This window comes from Chelonia mydas, chromosome 1, assembly GCF_015237465.2.
Source record: "Chelonia mydas isolate rCheMyd1 chromosome 1, rCheMyd1.pri.v2, whole genome shotgun sequence".
Lineage (NCBI taxonomy): Eukaryota > Metazoa > Chordata > Testudines > Cheloniidae > Chelonia > Chelonia mydas.
Window position 1 is genome coordinate 147,771,203 of NC_057849.1, and position 26,008 is coordinate 147,797,210.

General features: G+C 41.4%; 1 protein-coding gene and 1 long non-coding RNA gene across 2 annotated transcripts in view; both read right to left on the reverse strand.

The window, feature by feature from the left end:
- Positions 1 to 307: 307 nt before the first annotated feature.
- LOC122462144 lies at positions 308 to 12,633 on the reverse strand. Its single transcript, XR_006284521.1, has 4 exons — positions 12,506 to 12,633; positions 6,181 to 6,187; positions 611 to 617; positions 308 to 317 (listed from the first exon to the last, which is right to left on the reverse strand). It is a non-coding gene; the product is annotated as an uncharacterized LOC122462144 (long non-coding RNA).
- A 4,864-nt stretch (positions 12,634 to 17,497) lies between these two features.
- CFAP47 (cilia and flagella associated protein 47) overlaps positions 17,498 to 26,008 on the reverse strand; it is a 642,446-nt gene continuing 633,935 nt past the window's right edge. Inside the window, exon 64 of the mRNA XM_037902107.2 lies at positions 17,498 to 19,278. Within this exon, the coding sequence (XP_037758035.1) occupies positions 19,069 to 19,278 (210 nt within the window). The 3' untranslated portion in view covers positions 17,498 to 19,068. The remainder of the gene's footprint in view (positions 19,279 to 26,008) is intronic.

Consider the following 26,008-nt stretch of genomic DNA (forward strand, 5'->3'; position numbering starts at 1 on the left):
AAAAAGACTGATTAGTTTATATGTGGCTAGTTGAAGTTACTCATTATTACTGCTTTATTAGACTTAGTTGCCTCTTGATGTTCCTCAACACTGTGCACTCAATATCCTTTTCCTGATCCAGCAGCTGGTAGTATACCTTATTAATATGCTTGTATTCTTGGGAATTGGATTTATGTCCATAGAAATTGGACTCTTGTGCTCCTCTCCACTCGAAATGTTACTTGCTAGAGAATATGGAATCATTTTAGGACACATTGCTATTCCATTATTTCTAAGGCCTATTCTCTCTTTCCTGAGTAGTTTCCAGCCAGGTATTACTGTATTCCAGTCTCAAGGTACTATTCTCTTTTGCTAGGCATTCTGGTGCACCTATTTTTGATCTTAATCTTTTTGCATTGGCATATGAAGATTTTTATGGTTCAGGGTCTGCGGCTATTATTATTTTACCTTTTTGGCTGACACTGTTACTTTCCCTGAATGTACCTCTGTGATCTCCATCTGTCCCTCCTCCAGTTCCACTTTAATTTCTGTCTCATCCTTTACTATGAGATACTTTTATTACTTGCATCCCTAGTAGAGGTCTGTGTCTGACCTGAGTGTTCCTTAGCACCTGCCAGCTTTCCTTCTGCTCCTAGTTTAAATAATCCCCTATCACCTTGTTGGTTTTTAGTTCAGGTGTAGCCCGTCCCTTCTGTACAGGCTCTCTTCCTTAACCTCAAAAATCCCCAGTACTTTTAAAATTTAAATCTCACATCTTCATGCCTTCTTTTCATTCGTGTATTGAAACCGTGAACCTCCCCCTGTCAAGCTGACCCTGGGAGTAAGCCTCTTTCAAGGGTGCTTAAAGTGTATGGATAGGTGCCCTTCTTGGGATTTTTTTAAATCTACTAAATATATGGCATCTATCCATACGCTCTATGCACCCTTATTACTTAAATACATCCTAAGGGCAGCAGAATAATTTACACTAATCTGCTACCAGTAGGCCTAGCAACTGAAACTCAACTATCCCCTTTACAATTTGCCCCCTATTTACAAATGCTGTGGCGGGGGGGGAGAAGACAACCTTTGCAATGTGGTCTGAAGGCCATCAGATTCTGGCTATTTTGGACCCAGGAGGATCAAATTCCACAGTCGTGGGACCCTATTGGAAAAGGTCTACCAGCAGCCCTCACCACACCAACAGGTCTGTGGCTTGAATGGCCCTGTTGATCGCAACGATGGCAATATGGCATGTGGAGAGAGTAGGTTACATTTAGTTTCCAGGACCTCTCTTACACCTGCCTACGTCATTGGCACCAATAAGTACCTCAGCCGCCACTGACTCCTCTATGGCACTTCGTGGGTTTGTCTTGTGAGTTCTGCCACCTTCACACCCAAGTCACCAAACAATTTTGAGTCACCGCACCCCGGATTATTGATATTTTTAATGATTTAGTGCTCGGTTAACCTGTATATGTCTCTATGGTAACCCTGTGACATGGAGTGACCTCCTCAATGTAGAAGGAATCATTAGTCTCGTCTATTGAATTATGGTTTCTCCTGGGGCTATTTGCCCTTCCATTCCAACTTGAACTCCTCTCATCATAAGACCAGCTTCCTCAACTGCGTGATCAACTTTCCAGTTCTGAAGTTAGCCCACTCCAGTGTCCTAATACTTGGTCCCTATAAATAATTTTCTCTCTCTGTGGCCCACTGGCACTGCCGGCTTCAAGATAATGGGTAATTAGGCAGTTGAGTTTAAGAAGGGTATAGGTTTCATTTTTTTTTTTAAAGGACAAGCATTTTAGCATTAAGCAAGAAAATAATGCAGAACATAGATTGAATCTGCAAGTATCCGTGAACATAAAATTGACATCTAGCTCAATGACTCAGAGAATCCTCATACAATTAGAAGTTTGGCATTTTAACAGAACTAATAGTTTTTGCCATGAGCAATGTAAGAATGCTGAGTCAGTGTGCTCCCATATGCATTACAAAATTCACATATTAATAATTAATACGTCTATATATTCTTCTTGCCACCCACAGAGTCGCTTTGAATTTCTAAGCACCGATCTGACCACCCACACATTCATCTTGAATTTTCAAGTGCACAGCTCAGCAACTATGTATTTATTTTACATTTGTTGGTCCACAAATCAGTTCTTTCCTTAGTCTCTGCTGCAGGTATGTGCATATCAATCCCAGCTATGTGTGCAGGATACAGGCAGACGTACGAGTTATTACGGCCACAGTCCTCAAAAGTGGCTACTAATTTTGGGTGCTCAAAAATGTACACCTCATGGTCTTGTTTTCCAAAGGTGTTATGCAGCCAAAACTCCTTTTGATTCCAGTTGAAGTTATAAGTGCTCAGTATCTCTGAAAATCAGGCCCCAGTTGTCTCAAGTTATGTAGCCAAACAACCGAGGCACCTAAAATGAGTTGACACTTGAAAAAATTGGCCTATATATACCAGAGCACTTGTATGTAACATTTATTGTCTTAAAGCCTATGTACTGACAGTAATTTTTCTTCACATGGAACATTCTCCAGAATTAAAAAGCCCATTTGAAATGTACATCCAGTGTGCCCCTCAGAAGGTTTTCTGTTTCTTCTATGGGAACTACCAAGTGCAGTGGTCAATCTTCTGTTTTAGTACCACATGTGGTACCTGGGCACTATTAAGATTGAGTACAAGTGGAGTTGAGAAACTGGCATATTTACTTTTATTCAGGATTTAAAATGGTCATGGCTATTGTTTGCTGGGTATGCCTGCTTCATAACAAAGTAAGTGCACTATATATGCACAGCTCACAGCAATGTCATTCCCTAAACCAGAATCCTATTTAATTGAAAGATTGAACAGTTTGATTCTTGTACAGGTTTTTGTTCTCCTAATGCAGGTGGCAACACTGATTTGAAGAATGGCAGAATTTCACTTCATGGTGCCTGATTCTCCTTGACTACATTGTAGTCACACTTGTGCCATTCTGGTAGCATTTTAGCACTCACTGCGTTAAAATAACTACCACAGGGTAAGGCAGCAGTGGCGAACTGTGCTCTATGGGCTGGATTCGCAAAAGGCACCTAACTACCTATTTTGGCATCTAAATCCCAGAATCAGACCCCACTGCTAGTCACAAAACTATGCTCAGCAGCTGTCAAACCCTGTAAGCACCTAAACTCACTCGGCACCCCCAATTTTTGCAATACAAGTTTCCCTCAGCACCGATATTTTTGCAATACAAGTTCATCAGATGCTTACGTTTCTGACTCTGCATAAGCCCCACACCAGGCATCCAGGTGCCTATGCCTCGGAACAATTCACGAACCTGGAGGAATAGATATTCCTTCACCTAACTCGCCAGTGGGACCCAATCCAGTAAGGGTGGAGTTAGAGCTGGTCTACCGGACCGGGTTCCTATAGAGAAGCTTACTCTAAGGGGAGTGGGAGAGGAGGAGTTTGACCACCTTCCTCATAACTTTTAGCCTAGTGGGGAGAGTACTTATCTGGGATGTGGGAGACCCCTTATTCAAGTCCCCCCGCCCTCCACCTCAGGGGAGGAAAGGATTTGAACAGTGATATGTGACCTCTCAGGTATGGGCCCTGGCCGCTGGGCTAGGGGCTCTTCTGATTTGCGGGCTCTCTTGGTCTCTCTTGTTGAAGCTATTTTACTGTAGATAGATAACTTAAAAAAAATTATTTGGAGCAGGGGGACTGGATCCTGGGTCTCCTGCGTGAGTGTTCTAACTCCCATGCTACAGAGTCATTCTCTCTGTCTGTCTGTCTGTGATTCTTAAAAAACCCCACCAACAAAACCCCACCAAACAGCATAGGTACCTAACGCCGAGAGAGGGTTTGCATCTGAGCACCCCAAGTGGAGGGAGGCACATCCCTGCAGCCTGGGCTGAGGCACCCACCTCTGAGAGAGGGGCCAGGCTTTACACACGCCTCTGAGTTTGGCATCTCCCATGGCTATCTTAGGGAAGGTGGCTCCATATCTTAGGCAAGCATACCATTTTTTGTGAATTCCATTCTGAGGCACCTGTCACATGCATTGTATACTATAGGGCACCTAACCCAGGCTTTGTGAATCCCAGTGATTTTTCGAGGCACCTAAACATTAGATGTGGCAATGCTCATCATCCCCATGCCTACGTATCTATGTGAGCCTAGCCTTATCTGTATATTCTGGACAACAGAGGAGGACATGCACTCAGAAATATTGCCTTTTCTGTTGACCTTACTGTTTCATTTCTCTCTCCATCTTTCTTTTCTGATCCCGGAGTCTGGATGCTTTGCAGGATGCAGAGAAATCTTGCACCAGAGAATGTGCTTGAAAGATTGTCCCCTACCTGTCCTCCACTCTTTCTGGATAGCCTCTGCCTTTCACACCGTGACCTTGCTGAGTTATTAATGTGCCATGGTCTCCCAATTAAAATATCCTGTTACAAGCCAGGTGTCCCATCAGGGGTACAATGACTGAAAGAAGGTAAAATATGGAAGAATATGTTTCACGTCAGTGGAAGCGGCAGAGGAAGGAGATGAATTGGATTCCTTTTAGATGAATCTTTTATGGATCAGCAGATTTATTCAAAGTTATTTAAAAAGCAGTTAACATTCCATTAGCAACAAACTGTGATCTGTGTCAGCAGTAAGACATTGTTCAGTCATTTATTTTAGGGGTGAGATGTCTCTGCAGGGAGAAATGCAAGTATTAAATCTCTCTTGCAGGCAGATAAACTCCCTGGTTTTACCTTGGTATTTATCTTTTTGACTCTAAATGTAGGCCTGCCTCTTAAGGTCTTATTTACATATGTTTTTTTTTTTTAGTTGCTTAGTCTATGCAAGTGAAAAAGCAAAGTTACCATTTTAAAGATAGTTCAGGTTTGTGATTAAAGTTTTTTTTTAAATATACAGATTTGGCTGCTGCAGTGTCATTTCACTCAAGCTGGAACATTGTTGGCTCAGCATTATATCCTCTGCAAACCCGCCTTGGATCGCAAAGACCTTTCTCAGAATAATACCTTCCCTGGCTGCCTTGAAAGAGAGCACTTTGTGGACCCGTGCACTGATGTGCTCTTTCCCTGATCTCCACCCCATTCGGCAGGCTTTATCTCTTCAAAATCTGCACTGAAATGGGTGGCAGTTTTGTCTCAGTAAGGGTTGCTGAATTTGGATCTGAATGTTCTTCTTTGAGGAGTGTCCCTGTGGGTGCTCCACTTTAGGTGTCTTGGTGCCCTGAGCTTGTAATTGAGCATTTGTAATTGAGCGGCTACTTAGGGACAGTTGGCTGTGCATCTCCGTTCCTTCTCTACCGCCTTTGGCTTGAGTCAGAGCAACAGCAGCGCCCCTGTATATTTCGTAAATTGCTTATATTCCCACTTTTATTTATCCCTTTCATTGGTTTTCCTCCATTCCTTGTCCTGATTTACCCACTTAAAAAATTATTTTGTTCCCTTCCCCCCGCCACCTGCAGGTCTCCGCCGATGGTGACTGACTACGACTTTCTCTATAGCCCTGAACCTCCTCAGGCATGCGTGGCTCCCCCGGCCTTAAACGCTGCCTGACCTACAAGCTATCAATTCCTGTATTGGATGGTCATGCTCAGTGCGTCCGCTGTCTCAGGGAAACCCACATACCACAGAAGTGTCCACACTGCAAGAAATTATCTGCCAGGACACTGAAAGCCAGGGACCCTCAACTAAAATTATTAATGATGGAGAAATCCCTCCGTCCAGCCTCCGAACCAGAGTCCAGGACTCCTCCTGGCCAACGGTCTCCAGCAACAGCCTCAGACAAGGGCGCCACCCAAACCATGGCTAAGGACCCTGCACCCAGGAAAGCAACCAAACATCAGTCGCAGTCATCACCACAGAGAGATCCCCCTAAAAAGGCACGGTCTCCTGGCAAAAAATCTGCCTTGGTATCGATGGCACCGAGAACCTCGGACAGAGAGGCACCAGGAATGTCCGGTACTGAGACGTCCCGAGGCGCCAAGGCACCAACACGGCCAGGCTCTCAGGCAGCTGCATGAGCTAAAGCTAAGCTCCCTAGCTCGGCACCGACAGTGCCGAAGAAGTCCTGGGCACCAGCTAGTATAATGGCGCCACCTGCTGATTATACACAGCCTAACAAGACCTCGGCACCGTCAGTGCATGCTACGCTGCCATCCACGGCACCGAGCTTCCTGGTACTGCAACCCTTCACCACACAGGTGGACTTGGCAATCTCCTCCACGCCGGAAACCCCTCTGTTTGGCCCTGACGGCACCCCAGTCAGGCCAGGACCGAGCCAACTAGACACTCCTGTTAGATATGCACCCCCACTATCCAATGATGAGGATGACTCAAGCCTTTACACCCCTTATCATTCCTCCCCGGGACCCTTTCACCAACAACTGCCTTAGCAAGAGCAAAGCTGGCAGGCACAGCTGTGGATGCCACCACCCATTGTCATGCCACTCAACTGGCCATACTGGGACCATGGGCAATCTACAGAGCCCAGAACCTTAAACCCCCCAACCCACTGGCAACAGGGGCCACTGGGTCCCCTTCACCCACGAACCCACCACCATCGGAGGCCCAGAAGAAAGAGGGGGAGGAGCTAGAAGAGGCTCCTGAAGGTGATACGCTGACATCCACCCATATTTTGTCCTCATCCCCGGATGAAACAATTATGCCACTACCTCCGACCACAGGAGATCACTTCAAGTCCTTCCAGGACTTATTCAGAAGAGTTGTAGAATCCCTGGACATCTCTTTAGCGGAGCTTCCAGAGACCTAGCACAAACTTACTGACATTTTGCAGGCATCCCCATCAGCAAAGATAGCTCTGCCCATTAACTCAGCAATAATAGACTCTACAAAGACAATATGGGAGAAACCTGCCACTGTCCCACCGTCCTGTAAACACTTAGACAGAAAATACTATGTACCAGTGAAAAGGCACTGAGTTCCTATTCACTCATCAGCTCCTAATTCACTGGTCGTAGAGGCAGTGCACCAAAGGGGGAAAACAACCCCAGTCAAAAATTACACCTTATGATAAGGACTGGAAAAGGCTTGACCTCTGTGGATGCAAATCTTACTCCTCTGCCTCCATTGCAATTCCGTATAGCAAATTATTAATCTCTCTTAGCAAAGTACATCTACAACCTGTTCAACAAATTGAAATCCTTTACTGATCAACTGCCAGAGGAAGCAAAGGAACAATACAAAGCCAACATTGCAGAGGGCTCCTTAATCACCAAAATAGCCCTGCAGGCCTCCCTCGACTCTGCCGATACGGCAGCCTGATCCATAGCCACATCAGTTGTCATGCATCGAGCATCATGGCTCCACCTCTCCGGATTCCCTAGGGAAGTACAAGCCACAGTTGAGAACTTTCCCTTTGAGGGCCAAAAACCATTTGCTGAGAGCACAGATGCATCTCTTCATACCTTACAGGACCTTGAAGACCTTGGGTATTTACATTCCCCCAAACAAGAAAAAACAGGGCAGATTCTATATCCAAAGATTCTGTCCTGCCCAGTACTCCCAACCCCAGAGACAATTCGATCAGTGCCGCAAGCAAAAAAAAGTGAGACACAGGCAGAACCAGGATCAACCTGTCACATCTCAATCTTCAACATCCTGTCAATTGTTTTGAAGTATTGGTTGAGGGCTTGAGACCTCTACCTTCTCCCATGCTGGATTATAAAATGACCTCCACACAAGCATTCCCTCCACAAACAGCTCACTATGCCCCACAGAGTGAAGGACTCCCTCAAATGGTGGATGCAACCTTAAAACATCTGCTCGGGTATCCCATTTCAACAAAAAGTTCCCAGTATAACAATCACCACAGATGCCTCCCTCGTGGGATGGAGAGCACATCTGGACAGCAACACTGTCCAGGGATGCTGTTCCCCAGCGGAGACCAACCTACATATAAACATGCTAGAACTCCAAGCACTCAGGAAAGCATGCAAACATTTTCTTCTGCTCATCTGCAACAATACCATCAAAGTTCTCACGGACAACACAGCCTGCATGTTTTATATAAACTGACAGGGCAGAGCTTGTTCATACCCTCTCTGCATCGAGGCACTACAACTATGGCAATGGTGCATATCCAACAAGACAGACATTTCTGCAGCTTACCTGCCAGGACTTCAGAATACCACGGCAGACCAGCTGAGCAGATGCTTCTCACAAACCCATGAGAGAGAGATGCACTACCTACCCTTGTGACCATATTCAACTAGTAGTGGTTCCCTACTATAGAATTATTTGCAACAGCTCATAATACGAAATGCCCTCAATATTGCTTTCAAGCATAGGGCTTAGGCAACACTAACTGGGCAATGCTCTCCTCAGAAAATGGGAAGCATCGCTAATGTACGCGTTGCCCCCAATTCCTCTACTGGGCCGGGTGTTGCACAAAATCAGACAGGACAAGGCCAGGGTCATACTCATCGCACCCACATGGCCTAGACAGACGTGGTTACCATACCTGAGACAGATGGCAGTGAAACTGCCTCTAACTCTTCCACTACTTCCTCACATCCTGACACAGGATGACAGCCAAGTGACTCACCCCAACCTAGCGGTTCTCCTCAGGGCCTGGTTACTCCATGGCTAAAGGGGCTGGATAATGACTATTCCAAAGAAGTTAAAGACATCCTTGTGAATAGCTGTAGGCTGACCACACAGAAAACGTACACTCAAATTCTGCACCTGCTGTGAGGTTAACCACGTCTGCTTATTCCGCTCCTCTACCTAGGGTCCTAAGCCTTAAAAAATGGGTGTCTCCAACAGTTCCATAAAGGTGCACTTAGCCACAATCACCTCACTACATGATAAGGTAGATCGAACCAGGATCTTTTCTCATCCAACAACTAAACGATTCTTAAAGGGCATGACCAACATCTACCCTCCCTAAAACACCCTACTCATATATGGGACCTTAACCTCCTGCTACGCACCTTTATGGGGAAACCGTTTGAACCCCTTGTGACTTGCTCTTTGCTACATCTATTGATGAAGGTTTCCTTCTTTATTGCGATCACTTCAGGAAGAAGAGTAGGGAAGAGCTAGGGGCATTAATGGCACACCCGCCCTATACCACATTCCAGAAAGACACAGTGATCCTAAGAGCCCACCCTTCATCTATACCTAAAGTAGCCTCCTCATTTCATTTAAACCAACCCATTTACTTACCTGTATTTTTTATGAAACCCCACGCTGATGCCAGGGAGGCATTCCTTCACAGTCTCGACATCCGTAGAGCTCTGGCCTTCTACCTAGAAAGAACAAAGACATTTGGAAAATTGTCAGGTCTCTTTCTGTCAGTCACTGAGCGATCGAAGGGTGAGGCCAACTCTAAACAAAGACTCTCTAAATGGATTTCTGGCTGTATCCACCTGTGCTATCATCAGAGCAACATCCCGGCATCCCGGTCCCAAAACCGATCCCTGAGGAACTCCACTAGTAACCTCCTTCCAGTCTGAAAGTTCACCCTCAGTGTGACCTGCTGTAGTCTCCCCTTTAACCAGTTCCTTATCCACCTTTCAATTTTCATATTGACCACCATCTTTTCCAATTTAGCTAATAATTCTCCATGTGGAACCGTATCAAATGCCTTACTGAAATCGAGGTAAATTAGATCTACTGCATTCCCTTTGTTTAAAAAATCTGTTACCCTCTCAAAGAAGGAGATCAGGTTGGTTTGACACGATCTACCTTTTGTAAATCCATGTTGTATTTTGTCCCATTTACCATTGACCTCAATGTCCTTAACTACTTTCTCCTTCAAAATTTTTTCCAAGACCTTGCATACTACAGATGTCAAACTAACAGACCTGTAGTTCCTATTTTTAAGAAAGGTTTAAAAAAAAGCGATCCGGGTAACTATGTTAGCAATTCTCCAGTCATATGGTAGAACCCCTGAGTTTACAGATTCATTAAAAATTCTTGCTAACGGGCTTGCAATTTCATCTGCCAGTTCCTTTAATATTCTTGGATGAAGATTATCCGGGCCCCCCGATTTAGTCCCATTAAGCTGTTCAAGTTTGGCTTCTACCTCGGATATGGTAATATCTACCTCCATATCCTCATTCCCATTTGTCGTCCTGCCATTATCCCTAAGCTCCTCATTAGCCTCGTTAAAGACTGAGGCAAAGTATTTGTTTAGATATTGGGCCATACCTAGATTATCCTTTACCTCCATTCCATCCTCAGTGTTAAGCAGTCCCATTTCTTCTTTCTTCGTTTTCTTCTTATTTATATGGCTATAGAACCTTTTACTGTTGCTTTTAATTCCCTTTGCAAGGTCCAACTCTACATGGCTTTTGGCCTTTCTCACTTTATCCCTACATGTTTTGACCTCAGTAAGGTAGCTGTCCTTGCTAATCTCTCCCATCTTCCACTCCTTATAGGCGTTCTGCTTTTTCTTAATCACTTCTCTGAGATGCTTGCTCATCCAGCTAGGTCTACAACTCCTGCCTATGAATTTTCCCCCCTTTCTTGGGATGTAGGCTTCTGATAGTTTCTGCAGCTTTGACTTGAAGTAATTCTAGGCCTCCTCTGCCTTTAGATCCACAAGTTTTTCAATCCAATCCATTTCCCTAACTAATTTCCTTAATTTTTTAAAGTTAGCCTTTTTGAAATCAAAAACCCTAGTCACAGATCTATTTTTGTTTATCCTTCCATTTAGTTTGAACTGAATTAGCTCATGATTGCTCGAACCAAGGTTGTCCACTACAACCATTTCTTCTATGAGGTCCTCACTGCTCACCAAAACCAAATCTAAAATGGCATCTTCTCTTGTCGGTTCAGCAACTACTTGGTGAAGGAATCCATCAGCTATCGTATCCAGGAAAATCTGAGCCCTATTATTATTACTAGCACTTGTTCTCCAGTCTATATCTGGGAAGTTAGTCTCCCATGATCACACAATTCCCATTAGTATTTACTTCTTTAAAAACATTAAAGAGGTCTCTATCCATTCCACATCGGATCCCAGCTGTCTATAGCACACCCCAAGCACTATCCCAGGGCACGCTCTAGTAGCTTTCTTCCCCAATGTGATTTTTGCCCAAACAGACTCTGTCTTATCCGTTCCATCAATTCTTATTTTTTTACATTCTACCTCATCATTGATATACAATGCTACTCCACCACCTTTGCCTTTATTTCTGTCTTTCCTAAACAGCACATACCCTTCAATACCTGTACTCCAGTCATGACTACTATTCCACCATATTTCTGTTATCCCTATAATATCTGGTTTCACTTCCTGCACCAGGAGCTCTAGCTCCTTCATTTTATTATCTAGGCTCCTCACATTAGTGTACAAACATCTTAATATTTGCCATTTGGCTTTGCTCACATTCTTTACCCAATTGGGCACGGACATTCTACCGCCAATATTACCTACTAGATTGGTATGTACACTGCCCTTCTGCCTTATGTCCATTCTCCTACCCATGGCTGTATCCATTCTTACTTCGTTTTCTTCCCTCTCAAAGAGAATAACTGGCATGGAGATTACCTGGGACATCTCCCAACCATCTCCCCCAAATGCCTAGTTTAAAGCTCTCTTAATCTGTTGTGCCAGCCTCCATCCTAGAAGTCTATTTCCTTCCCTACTCAGGTGAAGTCCATCCCGAGAGAACAGTCCTCTGTCCATGAATGCTTCCCAGTGGCCATACATCTCAAAGCCCTCCTTATAGCACCACTGCCTGAGCCATCTGTTGAGCATCATAATCTTGTCACACCTTTGTTGCCCTTCTCTAGGAACAGGCAGAATCCCATTGAAGATCACCTGAGTCTCGATTTCCTTTAGCATCTTTCCCCAGCCTGGCATAGTCTCCCTTGATTCATTCCAGTGAGAATCTAGCCATATCATTTGTTCCCAGATGAAGGATAATCAATGGATTCTTTCCCGCTCCCGTTAGGATCCTCTTCAGCCTCAGGTCCACATCTCGTATCTGAGCACCCGGCAAACAGCACACCCTTCTGTTCTCTGGATCAGGTCTTGTTAAAGGCCTGTCTATTCTTCTCAGTAATGAGTCCCCAATCACGTAGACCTGCCTTTTCCTGCGATGGTGCGATTCTCCAGTCTATCCCCTCTTCCATCTGGCCGCAAGTCCTCTCGATTCCTGTTGTCCCTTGCAATCCTCTGAAACACAATCTATTTTAGGATCTATCCATATCCTTCCGGGGCCCATATTTGGTTTTATCTCCATTGACTCTTACCCTCTTCCAATAGGACTATCTGCTTTTCTCTTTTTCCTTGCCCTCTCACATTCAGTGACCACCTTCTGTGCCCCTTCTTCATTTTCCAACTCTGCAAACCTGTTCCTAAGCTCTATTTCTCCTTTTCCTCTGCCTGGTTCTCCTAGTCACATGCTTCCACTGTCCACTTTCCTCACCCAGCAGTATCCCCTCAGAGTTCTTCGGTCCTGCTTCCGTCTGCAAGTCTGAGCTTTTCCCTTCAGCCTCCTCCTGTCTTTGCTCCATCATCAGAGTCTCCAACTGCATCTCCAGTCCTAGGCTCTTCTCTTCCATCAGCTCTATCAGGCGGCACTTCATGCAGACGAAATTCTTTACAGGTACCCCCTCCAGGATCATGTACATACCACAGCTTCTACATCCAGTCATCTTCATTGTGTCTTCCACCACTTGGGTCACTACCACTGCTGCCTCTGTGTCTGTCATAGCCTTCCCACCTAAGTCCTGTTAGTCTGGGAAACACAAACCAAACCAAAACACCCAGCCACAGCAAAATGAACCCCCAACGAGCACGAAAACACAACCAGAACACCACACACTTCCTTTGCCTGGCTCTTAGTCTTCCCCCCAAACTCCCCTTTCAAACTCCCTTGTTTGCTGGCTCCTGTGCCGCTGCAGCTGTCTGTGCCGCTGCCTGACTGGCTGGCTACCTTTAAGGACCCCTAGTCAGAGAAGCCCCGTCCCCTAATCAGGGCTCAGCTTCTCTCCCAGCACACTGCCCCTACAAGCCTCTCTAAATACCAATACAAATACCGTCTCTTCCAACAGAACTCCCACTCTTAAGTGTATAGACATACTGTATCTATACACTTAAGAAATTTAGCTTAACATACATTTATTCAGTCTTAATTTATACATTACTCACCATTTTATTATGTAAAAAACTGTGTTTCTCTTTGACTAGATTATTATTTTACTCATGATATGGGTCAAGCTGTATTTGGATAGAAAATGGAATTCAGTTAAAATAAAACAAAATCAGTGTTACCAAAATTATATGTATTAGTTAAATAAAATTACCTTAAATGTGCTAGATTCATATTTTTTTCTTATCACATTTTTTCATTACAATCAGTTGACTTATTAAACAAAGGAAATATTACCTGTAGTAAGTGAACTGAATTGATTGTTTTTGGTCATCATGTCCTTCCAGATTTCAGAACTAGTAGATCTCATCATCACACTTCATCTTTATTTATAGAGTGATAGAGGAAAACAGGCTCTCCTGCTTTTTCAACTCCCAATCAGTTTCTTAATTTTCAGTGAGCTACTCATTATATTGAACTAATTGAATAAACTGATATGAAGAAGAAATTCACTCTACCTTTGCAGAAGAGGGTATTGCTGTCAAAAGCTGGTTTAGCGCTTCACCAAACTCTGTTTCCCAGTGCTTAGCCAGTGACTTCCCCCAGTTCAGTGGTTTGATTTATTTTAAATCTTTGTCCTGCATACTAATTTTTATTTAAATGATTTTAAAAATTACAGTAAGGTTAGGCCTTAATATAGATGTTGTAATGTCAAATTTAATTTGAAATATATTTTTCTTTTAAAAATGAAACCTATTTCAAATTAAATCTTAAAAATCCAATTAAAATAAATGTTTTTATTTTTATTTTAAAATTGATTTTCTATCTACACTGATTTCCAAGCAGCTGCTGTTACATTTTTAAATAACTGGGATTATAAAATGCTTTAAAGGGAGTAGAGTGAGAGGTAGTTCCCAGAATCCAATAGATTAGATTTTTATCAAACAGTGTATTGCAGGCATTTTGCAGACTATTGGATATGTGTGGCCAGATGTGTTAAATATCAGGCCAGTTGTGGAAAATGGGGTGAGTGTGTGAGAGAGAGACCACTGCAGCAAAAAGCAGGGATGCTTGGATTAATTTTGTTAATGATAACTGGGCCGTAGAAGAGAGATGGGATTTATTTGCCACTGGAATTTTCTCCCAGAAAGTGGTATGCCTGTGAGCCATTCAGAAGGTGTGGCATCTAAGTGTTGCATAGGTGCCATTCCAGGGCTGGAGCACCCACGGAAAAAATTTAATGGGTGCTGAGCACCCATTGGCAGTCAGCTCCTCCTTTGCCCCAGGACCTCCTGTCTGCTGGTGGCCCTGCCGATCAACTCCTCCCTCTCCCTCCCACCTACTGCAATCAGCTATTCTGCTGCATGTAGGAGGCACGGGAAAGGGGTGCACTCAGGGGAGGGGGCAGAACTGGGTGGAAGGAGGCAGGGTGGGGGTTTGGGAGAAGGAGTGGGCAGGGTTGGGGGGTGGAGTGGGGATGGGAAGAGGCAGGGCTGGGGGGAAGGGAACAGGTGGGGACAGGGCCTGGGGTGGAGTAGGGGATTGAGCCCCCCTGAGACCAGTAGGAAGCTGGTGGATATGAAGTGTCATCTTTATTGTGTTTTTTGGCATTCTAATCCTCTCTTTCTCTTATGCAGTGATTGGTCTGTTGCTGCATCTTGCAGGGCCACAGATAGTTATGAAAATACAACCTCTCTAGTTTGTACAGTTGGGTCGTCTGTTCAAATGGTTTTTAGATCTGTAATCTCAAAGAATTTGTGTAAGTGAATTGATATTTTCTGTTGCTATCTATTTGTTGTGTCCTGAAATGGCCAGATGTTGAGCGTGGGGTATCACACATATGTATGAATCAGGGGGGAAAATGTGGTGCCAATTCCTTTACCTGGACACACTGAAAGGGATTTTTTAGTGTCTTGAAAGGGCTAACTGCTGCATGCACAGACACGCTTTGTGGGTGGTGGTCCAAAGCTATTTGAGTCAATATTTTATTTGCCCTGATAAGGGCTGTAAACCCTAATGCGTCGGTCCGCACTGCTTTGGATTGTTATCGAGCAGAACCCGTCATCAGCATAGTTGCATGTCCTCTGGAATGGTGATTAAAGCATGAAGAGACATATGAATCTTTAGCACACCTGGCATGTGACACCGGTTACAACAGTGCCATGCGAACACCTGTTCTCACTTTCAGGTGACGTAAACAAGAAATGGGTACCATTATCTCCTGCAAATGTAAACAAACTTGCTTGTGTGAGCGATTGGGTGAAGTTGGACAAAGTGGACTTGTAAGCTCTAAAGCAGGGATCGGCTACCTTTGGCACACAGTCCTTCAGGGAAATCCACTGGTGGGCCGAGCCAGCTTGTTTACCTGCAGCATCCACAGTTTCGGCCGTTCGCAGCTCCCACTGGCCGCGGTTCGCCGTAGCAAGCCAATGGAAGCTGTGGGAAGCAGCAGCCAGCACATCCCTTGGCCTGCGCTGCTTCCCACAGCCCCCTTCAGCGTGGAACCGCGCCAGTGGGAGCTGCGATTGGCCGAACCTGCAGATGCTGCAGGTAAACAAACCGTCTTGGCCCGCCAGCAGATTTCCCTGAGGCCACGTGCCAAAGGTTGCTGATCCCTTCTCTAAAGTTTTACATTGTTTTATTTTTGAATGCAGTAATTTTTTTGTACATAGTTTGATATTTGTAAGTTCAACTTTCGTGATAAAGAGATTGCACTACAGTACTTGTATTAGGTGAATTGAAATATACTATTTCTTTTGTCTTTTTAGAGTGCAAATATTTGAATTCAAAAATAAATAGAAAGTGAGCATTGTACACTTTGTATTCTGTGTTGTAATTGAAATCAATATATTTGAAAAAGTAGAAAACATTCAAAACTATTTAAATAAATTGTATTCTGTTATTGTTTTAACAGTGCGATTAATTGTGACTAATTTTTTTAATCGCTTGACAGCCCTATTGTAAACACTATTGGCTTCAAGCTTCTTGATTATATACAGCGGAAAGTAGTCCCTTTTTATTACTAAGAGCTAATTTTTATCACACCACCCTGATATAGAAAACATTAAGCTGGGAAGTGTAAGGAAACTCATTATTAATATAGCAACTGTCTACCTAATCTATCTATCATATTGTGGATGCTACCACAATACAAATGTTCTATCTGTTGCAAAAAAGTTGGCCTCAGCTCTTTCACTCTGTTAGATACTATGACAAGTAACATCAAGCAAGGCAAATGGCTGATTGTGGTAACCCATGAGTGAATCTGAATATGTGGAAAATCTATAAACGAGTTCAGGATTCCCAGGAAGGAAATTTTAATGTTAGTACAAAATGTATTAAACTGAAACACTGTATAGAACATAGTTGTGAGGTCATCTTTATGGTATGTGTGTGCGTATGATGGTGCTTATGCCATATGTACAGGTTAGACCTGTTAGATAAACACCACATGTTTACAAAATAATCATGGAATAAATTCCTTTATTTCTGTAATCCTGGAGTGAACTGCATTTATTTTCACCTTTTGATTACCTCATCTGTACTTTGCCCACTAATCCATCTCTGCCAGAATTACATTTTCACACACTTTGAATATCTTGCAAACAGCTGTCATTTAAAAAAAAATAATGTTTTGTTCAGGTAAAAGCAGGCCTTGAAAACGACCAATAATCAGTCCTGAATCAATGGCAAATTTAAATTACAATCTCTCCCTTCCCAACACACAGTTGTTTCATTTTACTACAGAGACAGAGCTTTCCAAATGAGATATAGGGCAGGTCTACACAACGGGGTGAAGTCAACCTAAGGTACACAACTCCAGCTACGTGAATAATGTAGCTGGTATCGATGTACCTTCGGTCAACTTATTGCGGTGTCTAAACGTGCTGGGTCAACAGGAGAAACTCTCCCGTCGACTTACCTTATGCTTCTCATTCCGGTGGAGTACCGGAGACGATGGGAGAGTGATCGGCGGTTGATTTAGCGGGTCTTCACTAGACCCGCTAAATCGACCCTTCCCCCGTGGTGGATTGATCGCTGCAGCGTGGATCCACTGGTAAGTGGAGACAAGCCCATAGCAGCATCTCTAGGCCTGGGAGCCCATGAGATATTGTACCTCACAACTGCAACATCTTTTATAAATGGAAAAACTATGTTAAATACATTTTAGCAGCACTAATTTATCTTCTTCTACCTCTACATTTGAATTCACAGGGCCAGATTCTAGTCTATGTGTATGTACATTCCTGGTCTTCAGTGGAGTTACTCTTGATTTTATACTGGTATCATGTCAGAATCAGGCCCATTGTATTTAAGACTGAGGGATTAAAAAGTAGTAATAACTATTATATAACAGTCTAAAACTTTTTCATGATCGCATTTCTGTAAAATATGTGGCATAAACAAAACACATTTAGCACATTGTGGTAAAAGGATTTTATTGGTGCTTTTTTGCACTGACCTACATAAGTCATTCATAGTTTCACCAGTCCTGAGTAATGATGGTCATTCCATACATGTGCCGGTAAAACACTTACAATTGCCACATCGTTTTTTATTCTGTATCTAAATCATTGACAACAAGGGAATAGTTACAATTAGCAGTCTATTAAGAATAAAAAGTCTCGATAGTGCACATGAATAAAGAAAAAGCCCTTGAAGAATCGAGGTCACTTGCCAAATTGTTCCTTTCAAACAAAGATTACATGGACATCATCTCCCACATTACATCCAGGCGCAAAGACAATCTACACACTGCAACACCAAACTCTCTTTAACTAATCATTCTTGACTAAACATGGAAGTACAGCGTGACTGACTGTTCTAGTTTAATACTTACTGTTTTATAAAGGAAATAAAATCTGAACAGCCATCCTCACTAATTTTTCATGTAGTTTTGATTTTGGAATTAGTACAGTATGTTTTGAATGGACGTGTAGAAAGTTTGCTTAACACCGTGAGGTAAGTTTTACTTCCCTGTTTACCACTCTTCCCCTTTTTTCCTCTCTTCCTCCCCCTCCCCACCCTTGTTTTTGTGTATAGTAATCTAAGTTTTTGAAATGTTTCAGAATGGATGACAATCAGGATTCTCAGCTTGTATAGTGCAGGGAGATTTAAATTCAGTGAAATACTCCACATTTTCCAAAGCATTGGAATTGGAAAACTATTCAGGCTATGATCATATGCTGTGTGAACCACTTTAACTTTATCAGAGTGCTGCAAACTCTGTGTAAGTGCTTTATCTTGAAAGAAATCAGAGGCTGACTTGTTTACTTTTGCGTGGATATAGTGCTGAGTGAGTGACCCAGCACGATGTGCAAAAATGTAGTGTCCCCTTACTAAAACTGTGAAGTACTTTAGTAAGCCCAGCATTAGCCCAAAGCCCCGAAATCTTAACTTTTTTTTTTCCAAATCTGTTTTGCCCAAATGAAAGGAACTCACCGCTATGCTATAAAGCAATGTGTATGATACATTTATATTTAAGAACCTCCTGGTACAAATCTAAAATCCTTTTGTATTTTCCACTGAAAAAATATAATATGCATCTATTTTAACGTTCATAAAAACCCAAAACTTCAGGTAAACTTAAGATAAATTCTTATAATAGAAAAACCCTTAAAACCTAACCCAAGACATATTAATTTTATTAGTAAAAGTAAGAAACTTCAAATCCTATATCTGTTTGAGAAATGAACATTTAAAGCTCCAGAAATGTGAGAGCGTTTTCACCAGAAACGCTCTAATTTTTTACTATTTGTTTGCTACCAAACAAATAATATTGAACTAACCTTGAGGTTCAGGGGCCCTTTTTCACCAGACAGAGCTTTCTTCAAGACAGAAAAAAATAAATTTAGTTCCCCACTGCCACCATCAAAGCAGGATTTGTTTTAAAATATCAAGACATTATGTATAATTTTACAAGAAGTCCTCCTTCAGTCTTTATCATTTATTTCACAAAAGATTACTTTTGCACAGATGGTAAATTAAGACAAATATATTTTTATTTTGTTCTTAAGACCAGCGGTGCACCTTTGACAGGGGAGGATACGCCAGTGGTAATTAGCTTCAGATTTTCACGTAAAAAGTTGCGTTGTCGAACTGTGGCTGACCTCATGTAACCACTAGTAGAAACTACTTTTGCTGACGCAGTAAGCGGTGTGGTCTGTGGAGGCAGCCCATTGATCTCATATGTCCATTGCATTGATGCTGTCTGAAAACCAAAGAGGAGAGATCTGATATAAAGCAATCATGGCCTAATAACTTGAAATATGTAATAGCTATTTAACACAATGCTTTTAATTACAGGTTTCAGAGTAGCAGCCATGTTAGTCTGTATCCATAAAAAGAAAAGGAGGGCTTGTGGCACCTTAGAGACTAACAAATTTATTAGAGCATAAGCTTTCGTGAGCTACAGCATCCGATGAAATGAGCTGTAGCTCACGAAAGCTCATGCTCTAATAAATTTGTTAGTCTCTAAGGTCCCACAAGTACTCCTTTTCTTTTTCCTTTGAATTAGAAAGCCATTTGTTGTTCTCCATGTAGGGTGCCTGGAAGTCACAAAACCAGAACTGCACTCACAGAGAAAAAACATGATCATGCAAAACTAGGAAGAGCATTTTATTTTATGAGCTAAGGGCAGTGCACTAAAAAAGACACACAGCCTACCCCTCTAGGTGAGCTACACATTTCTTTTTATAGTGAATAACTGTCATGTATGTTGTTCTGAAAGAGTTATTTCACAGCATGATGGAAATGAATGGGTTGCTAGGTTTATTTATACACTAGAATTTAATTGTGGCTCTTGTAATAAATGATATTCTAAGTTTTGGTGACTTTAGTTGGGTCAAAATAGTTAATACCTTGAGTCCTACTTTTGTAGTTGTGTTATGGAAAGTGGAACTATGGACTCGCATTGCAAACTCTAGTTTAGGAATCTTTACATGAACTGAACATGACATTCTTTACCTCCTTTATGGCTATTTGTATGTATGCAAGAGTGACCCAGCTGGGCATCATCTAGTTGTGCAGTATATATTTTGGTGTCCAATCAGCAGTCATCTCCTGTATTGCCTCTGTGTGTTAAGACAGCATGGTTCTCGCTGTCACCCCATATATGTATGCTCAAACAGCATTGATCATGTACTTAATTACTTCTTATAGACACTGATCATGTAGTTAGTTAATTCTTATGTGCATGTCAAAGCTTCAGTGCTCTCTTATCTCCTATACCTGTCTGTGATTGTCAAGGCAGAATTATGATTGCAGTCATTTCCTGTATATGTGTGTGGGGGGGGGAAGGCTAGGCAGGATCTTGCAGTCAATTCTTCAATATCTGAGCCTAAAGTGCCTTAATTTTTAGAGGCATTTCCTCTCTCTGAGTCACTTTAGTACTATCCTTCCTGTCATTATGTACGTGTGTGTGTGTGTGTGTCCATGCAGTAAGTATCTTTCAGTTATTTTCTCTGCAACTAATTGTCAATTCATTGATCTATAGGTTTCTGTTGTCTTTTGCCCTTAAACTCGGGCCTGGATTACTACAAAATGTGCTAATTGTGAGGTCTTCTAATGCGGTTGGAATAGCATGACCAGGCTCTGGACCAGGCTAAAAGAATAGCCCGGTGCAGATGATAGTCCCCCTTTCTCTCTGCTTTGTGATCTATGGCTGCAGTAACATCTACATAGCTGCTTTGGGGTAAGGAGAAAAAGGGGGAAGAGGGGCAATAACCAGGGATCCTAAGATGTCTCCCCTCTCCCCTACACCCCAAAAAAGAAAAAAACAAGATATAGACTCCTCTCCTCTCTCCCACTTCCAGTAACAAGGGTTTTATTACTAAACGTAATTAGCATTTATATAGTACTTTATGCATTTACTGTGCTGAACAAGCATTAAATGATCCTCACCACCCCATTTAGATGTTATAAATAGGCTTGGAAGGATTAGATTTTTATCTGTAAATGTTGATTTCACCCAACGAACACAAACCAATGAAAAAAGAAATGTCCATTGATAAAAAACAGAATTTACAGAGTGGCAAGCTAAGAAAAATGCTGCTTGAGAACTTACTAGACTTTGATTTAAGGATAACGTGGGGGAGGGAATATCTTTTATGATCTTTTGATTTAAGAATATGTATTTTGTGTATTTAGAGGTGATGCTGACAATTTGTGTTTTAAAGTTTTAACTTTTTTGAATCTGTCTGCTGTCTTTAATTGTCTGACACCTCCCTTAATTTCCCACAACTGAACATTCAAATCAATCAAAAAAATGCTTAAAACTTGTAATTTCATGGAACTGTGAACATTAAAAATGGGGGGGGGATCTTTAAAAATAAATATCAATATCCCCCACTGAAATTATTAAAAAATAAAAATTGAATTCTGTCAAGATAATTATAAATAGTCTTATCCCTCAGTTGCAGATGGGCAAACTGAGGATTAGGTAGACTGAATTCCCTAAGGAACTCAGTGTCAGAATCTGACTTAGAACTCAAGTGTTACTCCCAGTTTTATGCAGATTCCACTACACTATGCTGCTTGTAGGACAGCCTGCTTCATCAGCTGTGTAGCCTAGTCAGTCTTCCTATCATGGGCGTTGTTGGAGGTCTTTGGACAGCTGTATAATGTCTGTGCTCCAGGATTGGGCATGCTTTCTCGCCTTAGATCCGAGTAGGATTCCCCAGCCTCAGTGTTGACCCAAAATATAAATAAAACCCTCAGACAAACATGGATTATCCAATACATATGTGATCAAACATTCCCAGAGTATGCAATGTTAATTTCTATAATTATTGAATGAATATGGCCTGGATAAAGCACTACAAAATAAACTAAAAGGACTAGTGGGTCTTCTCCATCTCTAATTTCCACTACAAGAGTCGATACATATGAAGACAATTAGAGGGATGTGGGAGGTGGGTCACCCAAAAAGATACTTATCTATTTCTAGTTTATCATCAGTCTGATGGCTTGCTGTTCATAACAGATTTCAAACATCAATAATTTTTAGCTCTAGAGTCAATGCAATAATGCTTCCCCATGACATTAACTGCTATCCTGCCACTGCTAAAGTATATATTAGATGTGACTTGCAATCATTTGCTTGTGTTCATATCACAGACAACTCGTGTGCACAGGTTCCCGGGCATTCGATTGTATGCTTTTTGGGGCAGGAGCTGTCATTTATAATATGGTTGTACACCTCAACCCGGTTGTGACTTCTAGATGCTACTATAATATAAAATATTTAATGTTAATGCTCCTTTTTATGAAACTAATCTCCAAAATTAAACAAGAAGGTTAAAATGTGAATGTGTTTTATCTATGCTCAAAAGCATGTCTTTCTCACCAACAGAAGTTGTTCCTCTCCTGCTGAGTCTTTAATATCAGAACACCTTTCCATTTACAGGGAATATTTTTTGAAAACGGTTGACTTTAAAATTAGCACTCTTGACTTTACATGACGTGTTAAATTAATTACCTATGCCAAACAGAATTACTCTGCAAAAGCCATGATATTTCTGAGATATACAAACACCAAAATAAAGCATAAGATCTTATTAGATCTTTCATCATGCACGTATAATTTTTTTTAAAAACGCTCATTACCATGCCTCTAAAATCTGAATCAAAATCTAATTTCATATTGTGGTGTTATGTATAACAAACTGATTAGTTAATCCTTATCCTAATCTAATACTCTACATTGATGGACCTGCCTTCATTTTCTGAGAAGATGAATGCAGTCAAGAGCAGTTGCTGACAAAGCCAGCACCAGGACGTTATGTCCAAAGATAACTGTCATTTTTAAACATAAATTTTCCTCTGTGGTTAGCTAATTGCCTTATTAACTCTGGCAGAAGGTGAAATGGTTTATCTTTCTTCATTATGTCAGATTAACAGTTTAGTTTGAAGAAAATTTAACCTCAGGATCATACTCATTGTGTGCATGATTCATTGAACACTTCAAGGCCAGAGAAAAGATCGGATAGGCTGGAGCAACTAAAATTTACACTGAGGTATAGGGTTGCTAAGAAATCATTCCTGCTCATAAAACCCATATGTGATGTAATTTTACAATCTGTAGTATTCTTATATGGTTTTGGGCAGGGATTTAAGTCAAGCTGGCGGGTTCTGTCAGCAATCAGTTATATTACTCAGAAGGTTTTAAACATAAACTCTATTGCCTTGTGTTTTTTGATATTTGATCACTACATATGCGTGTTTATGTTCATTTCTGCTGTATTTGTAATGAAGGACATCATCCATTGTGCTGCCTTTTCACCAGTGCTCTCTACTAATGTGCATTGTTAACGAAATGGCAGTTACTTGGCTATAGTAGACTTGAAGTCAATAAAATACCATTGAATCATGTTCATTCTGAGTTTCCTCCTCTTATTTAAGATGGGAAGAAATTTATGATCTGAAGAGGGATTTGGGATGGATCTACTGTAATGTACTGAGGCTAAGTATTCTTTAAAGATTGCTGTAGTCCATCATGAATTTAAAAAATTATGATTTAGGATTATGAATTATAAGGTGACCAAACCCAATTCCTTTCTTAATGGACTGTCATGATGAAGTGTCCCTTTAGTTGTAGCTAATTTATAATCTGCAACAATGGTAGTTCATCTGGTGTAAAATTCCTGCCATTAACCAAGGATTGAAGTAAATATTTCGTACTGTGAAATGATGTGCTTAAAAGGGAGGCCCCTTCCTTTGATGCAGAATTTGCAGAAGGGGCAACTGCTGTTACTTCTAAGACTGCCAATTATACAGTGTAACTACCATCATCATTTGTTTAGTATTGTACAGCAAACAACACACTATTTACTACAGTTTTACTCATTATGAATATTCTGATCATCATGACCCCTGCAGATTGGCCCACGCTGCCAAATTCAGACCCAAATCTGAATGGTTAACCACACTGAAGCTCTGGATCCTTGATCAGACTCGTTTCAGTGAGAGAGACTTGAGCGTGGAATGTTTGGGGAGTGAGGTTCAGACAAAGCATTTTTTTTATTAAGTCTCAATTTATCTTACAGTATTCGATTTATTCTTTGTTAGTGAAGGAATATCTGAAACTTGTTAGGTTCTTCAACCAGGAAAATATGTAAAGGTGTTGATATTGTGGTGCGGAAGAGAGACACTGCTTCTTTGACCTTGAAAGGTTTGCGCCATATAATCCTACATCCCTTACTTGCACACATGGTTCCATTGACTCAGGTGTAAAAGTTACTGTGTCAGGTACGTATTTCCAAACACAGAAACTTGCACCTTCTCTCTTTACTTAGTATTATGATGAATAGACTGTATAGAAAATGGAACACTGACATTGAGAGTCCCTAATGGAATTCTTAAGAAAGCACATGGATTAGACTAGGGTATTGTATTATAGATACAAAGGAATGTGTTCCTGAAAATAATAATTGTCTAGTAATGAGAAGGGTATCTTTTTAAAAAGCCTGTGGTCAATGCAATGTTTGTATTGTCTGCTCCATATTATCTTTATTACATTTGATTACATGGTTTGAAGCACTATGACCTTTTACTGCTTGCCGTTTTCATGGGACACCGTGCATATCAATATGTCAGTTTTGACTACAGCACCACCTGAAGTTTGGAACTGTTTACTGGAGTAGCTGAACTATTTTGATTGGCTGCGTGTTTTTCTGTTATCAGACACTCAGCCTTTTGTGGGGGTGGGATGGATGTTGATAGTGAAACTCTTTAGGTAGCAATGAGGAGAAAGGTCAGCAGGAAAGAAGGCATGGAGGAGAGGTGTATCTTATTTTAAAAACACAAGAAAAACAAATTCTAGAACCACCGCGAGCCTAATGTCACTTTGCTCATATATTGCTGCCCTTTTCCCCAATTTTTTTCTTTGACTTCTGAAATTGTAAGTTCATCATGGCTGAGAATGTTTCTTGGGTTCTGTGAGGTTCTTACCAAACTTTGGATTTATTAAATAACAGGCCTATAAGTAGACTTATTCCATACTGTAGATCCATACAGCTACTAAGCTATCAAATAGATTTTTATGAGCTTTGCAAATTTATGATAAGAGTTGAAAGATGGCATGTTTTTAATCAACGAACCCTTGCAGGAGCAACTTATTGTCCTATCAAGAGCAATTTGATGATGTAGCTTTCCTGTATTTCCAGAATTATTTTTAGCCCTGTTCATAGAGTAGAAAGCAACTGGGCTTAAGTAAACTCTCACACCTGAGGGTCCTGTAGTATAATGTCTACTTTGGATGTTCATGCTGTGCTATGATGTGGGTAAAATGCAGCAAGTCAGAATCCAGCAGTAGATTTTTGAAGATCTGTGACAGCACAAGCCACAAATCTGAGAACAGGAATAAGCTCAAACACACTTAATACCTTGCCATATGACTCAAAATCAGGTGGATTAAAAACTTGATGTTTTTATTTTGATCTTACCAGGACTAAGGACAAATCAACATTTTCACCCAATATTAACATTAATGAAAGGTAAACTTCAAACGAACTGGATAAGTAGCACAAGCAGTTATAGCCTGAAATCAAGGAGGGAAAAGCTCAGTCTAGAAATTTGGAAGAATACTAATTACTTAATGGAAAAGCTCAGCCAGGCAGTTGAAAGTGCTGCAGACATGGCCACACTGCAATTTAAGTATTTCCCCCTTCCCTCAGATTCTGTGAAAAGCATGAAGAAAAGTGACAGTTTTAAACATAGGCAGACAACAGGAACGACAAATTTACAAATCCTATTAATGACTCCAATTTTCTTTTTATAGAAAGTTAACATCTGAACTCCCCACAACAGCACATAACCTGTCCCATTCTGTTTTTTAAATATGAGGGTATATATGTGTGAGGTGGGGATGAGAACTTTTGAGGAGGAGATTCATACACACACAGTGTAATATTTAAAATCTGGTGTTACTATGAAGTGCTGAA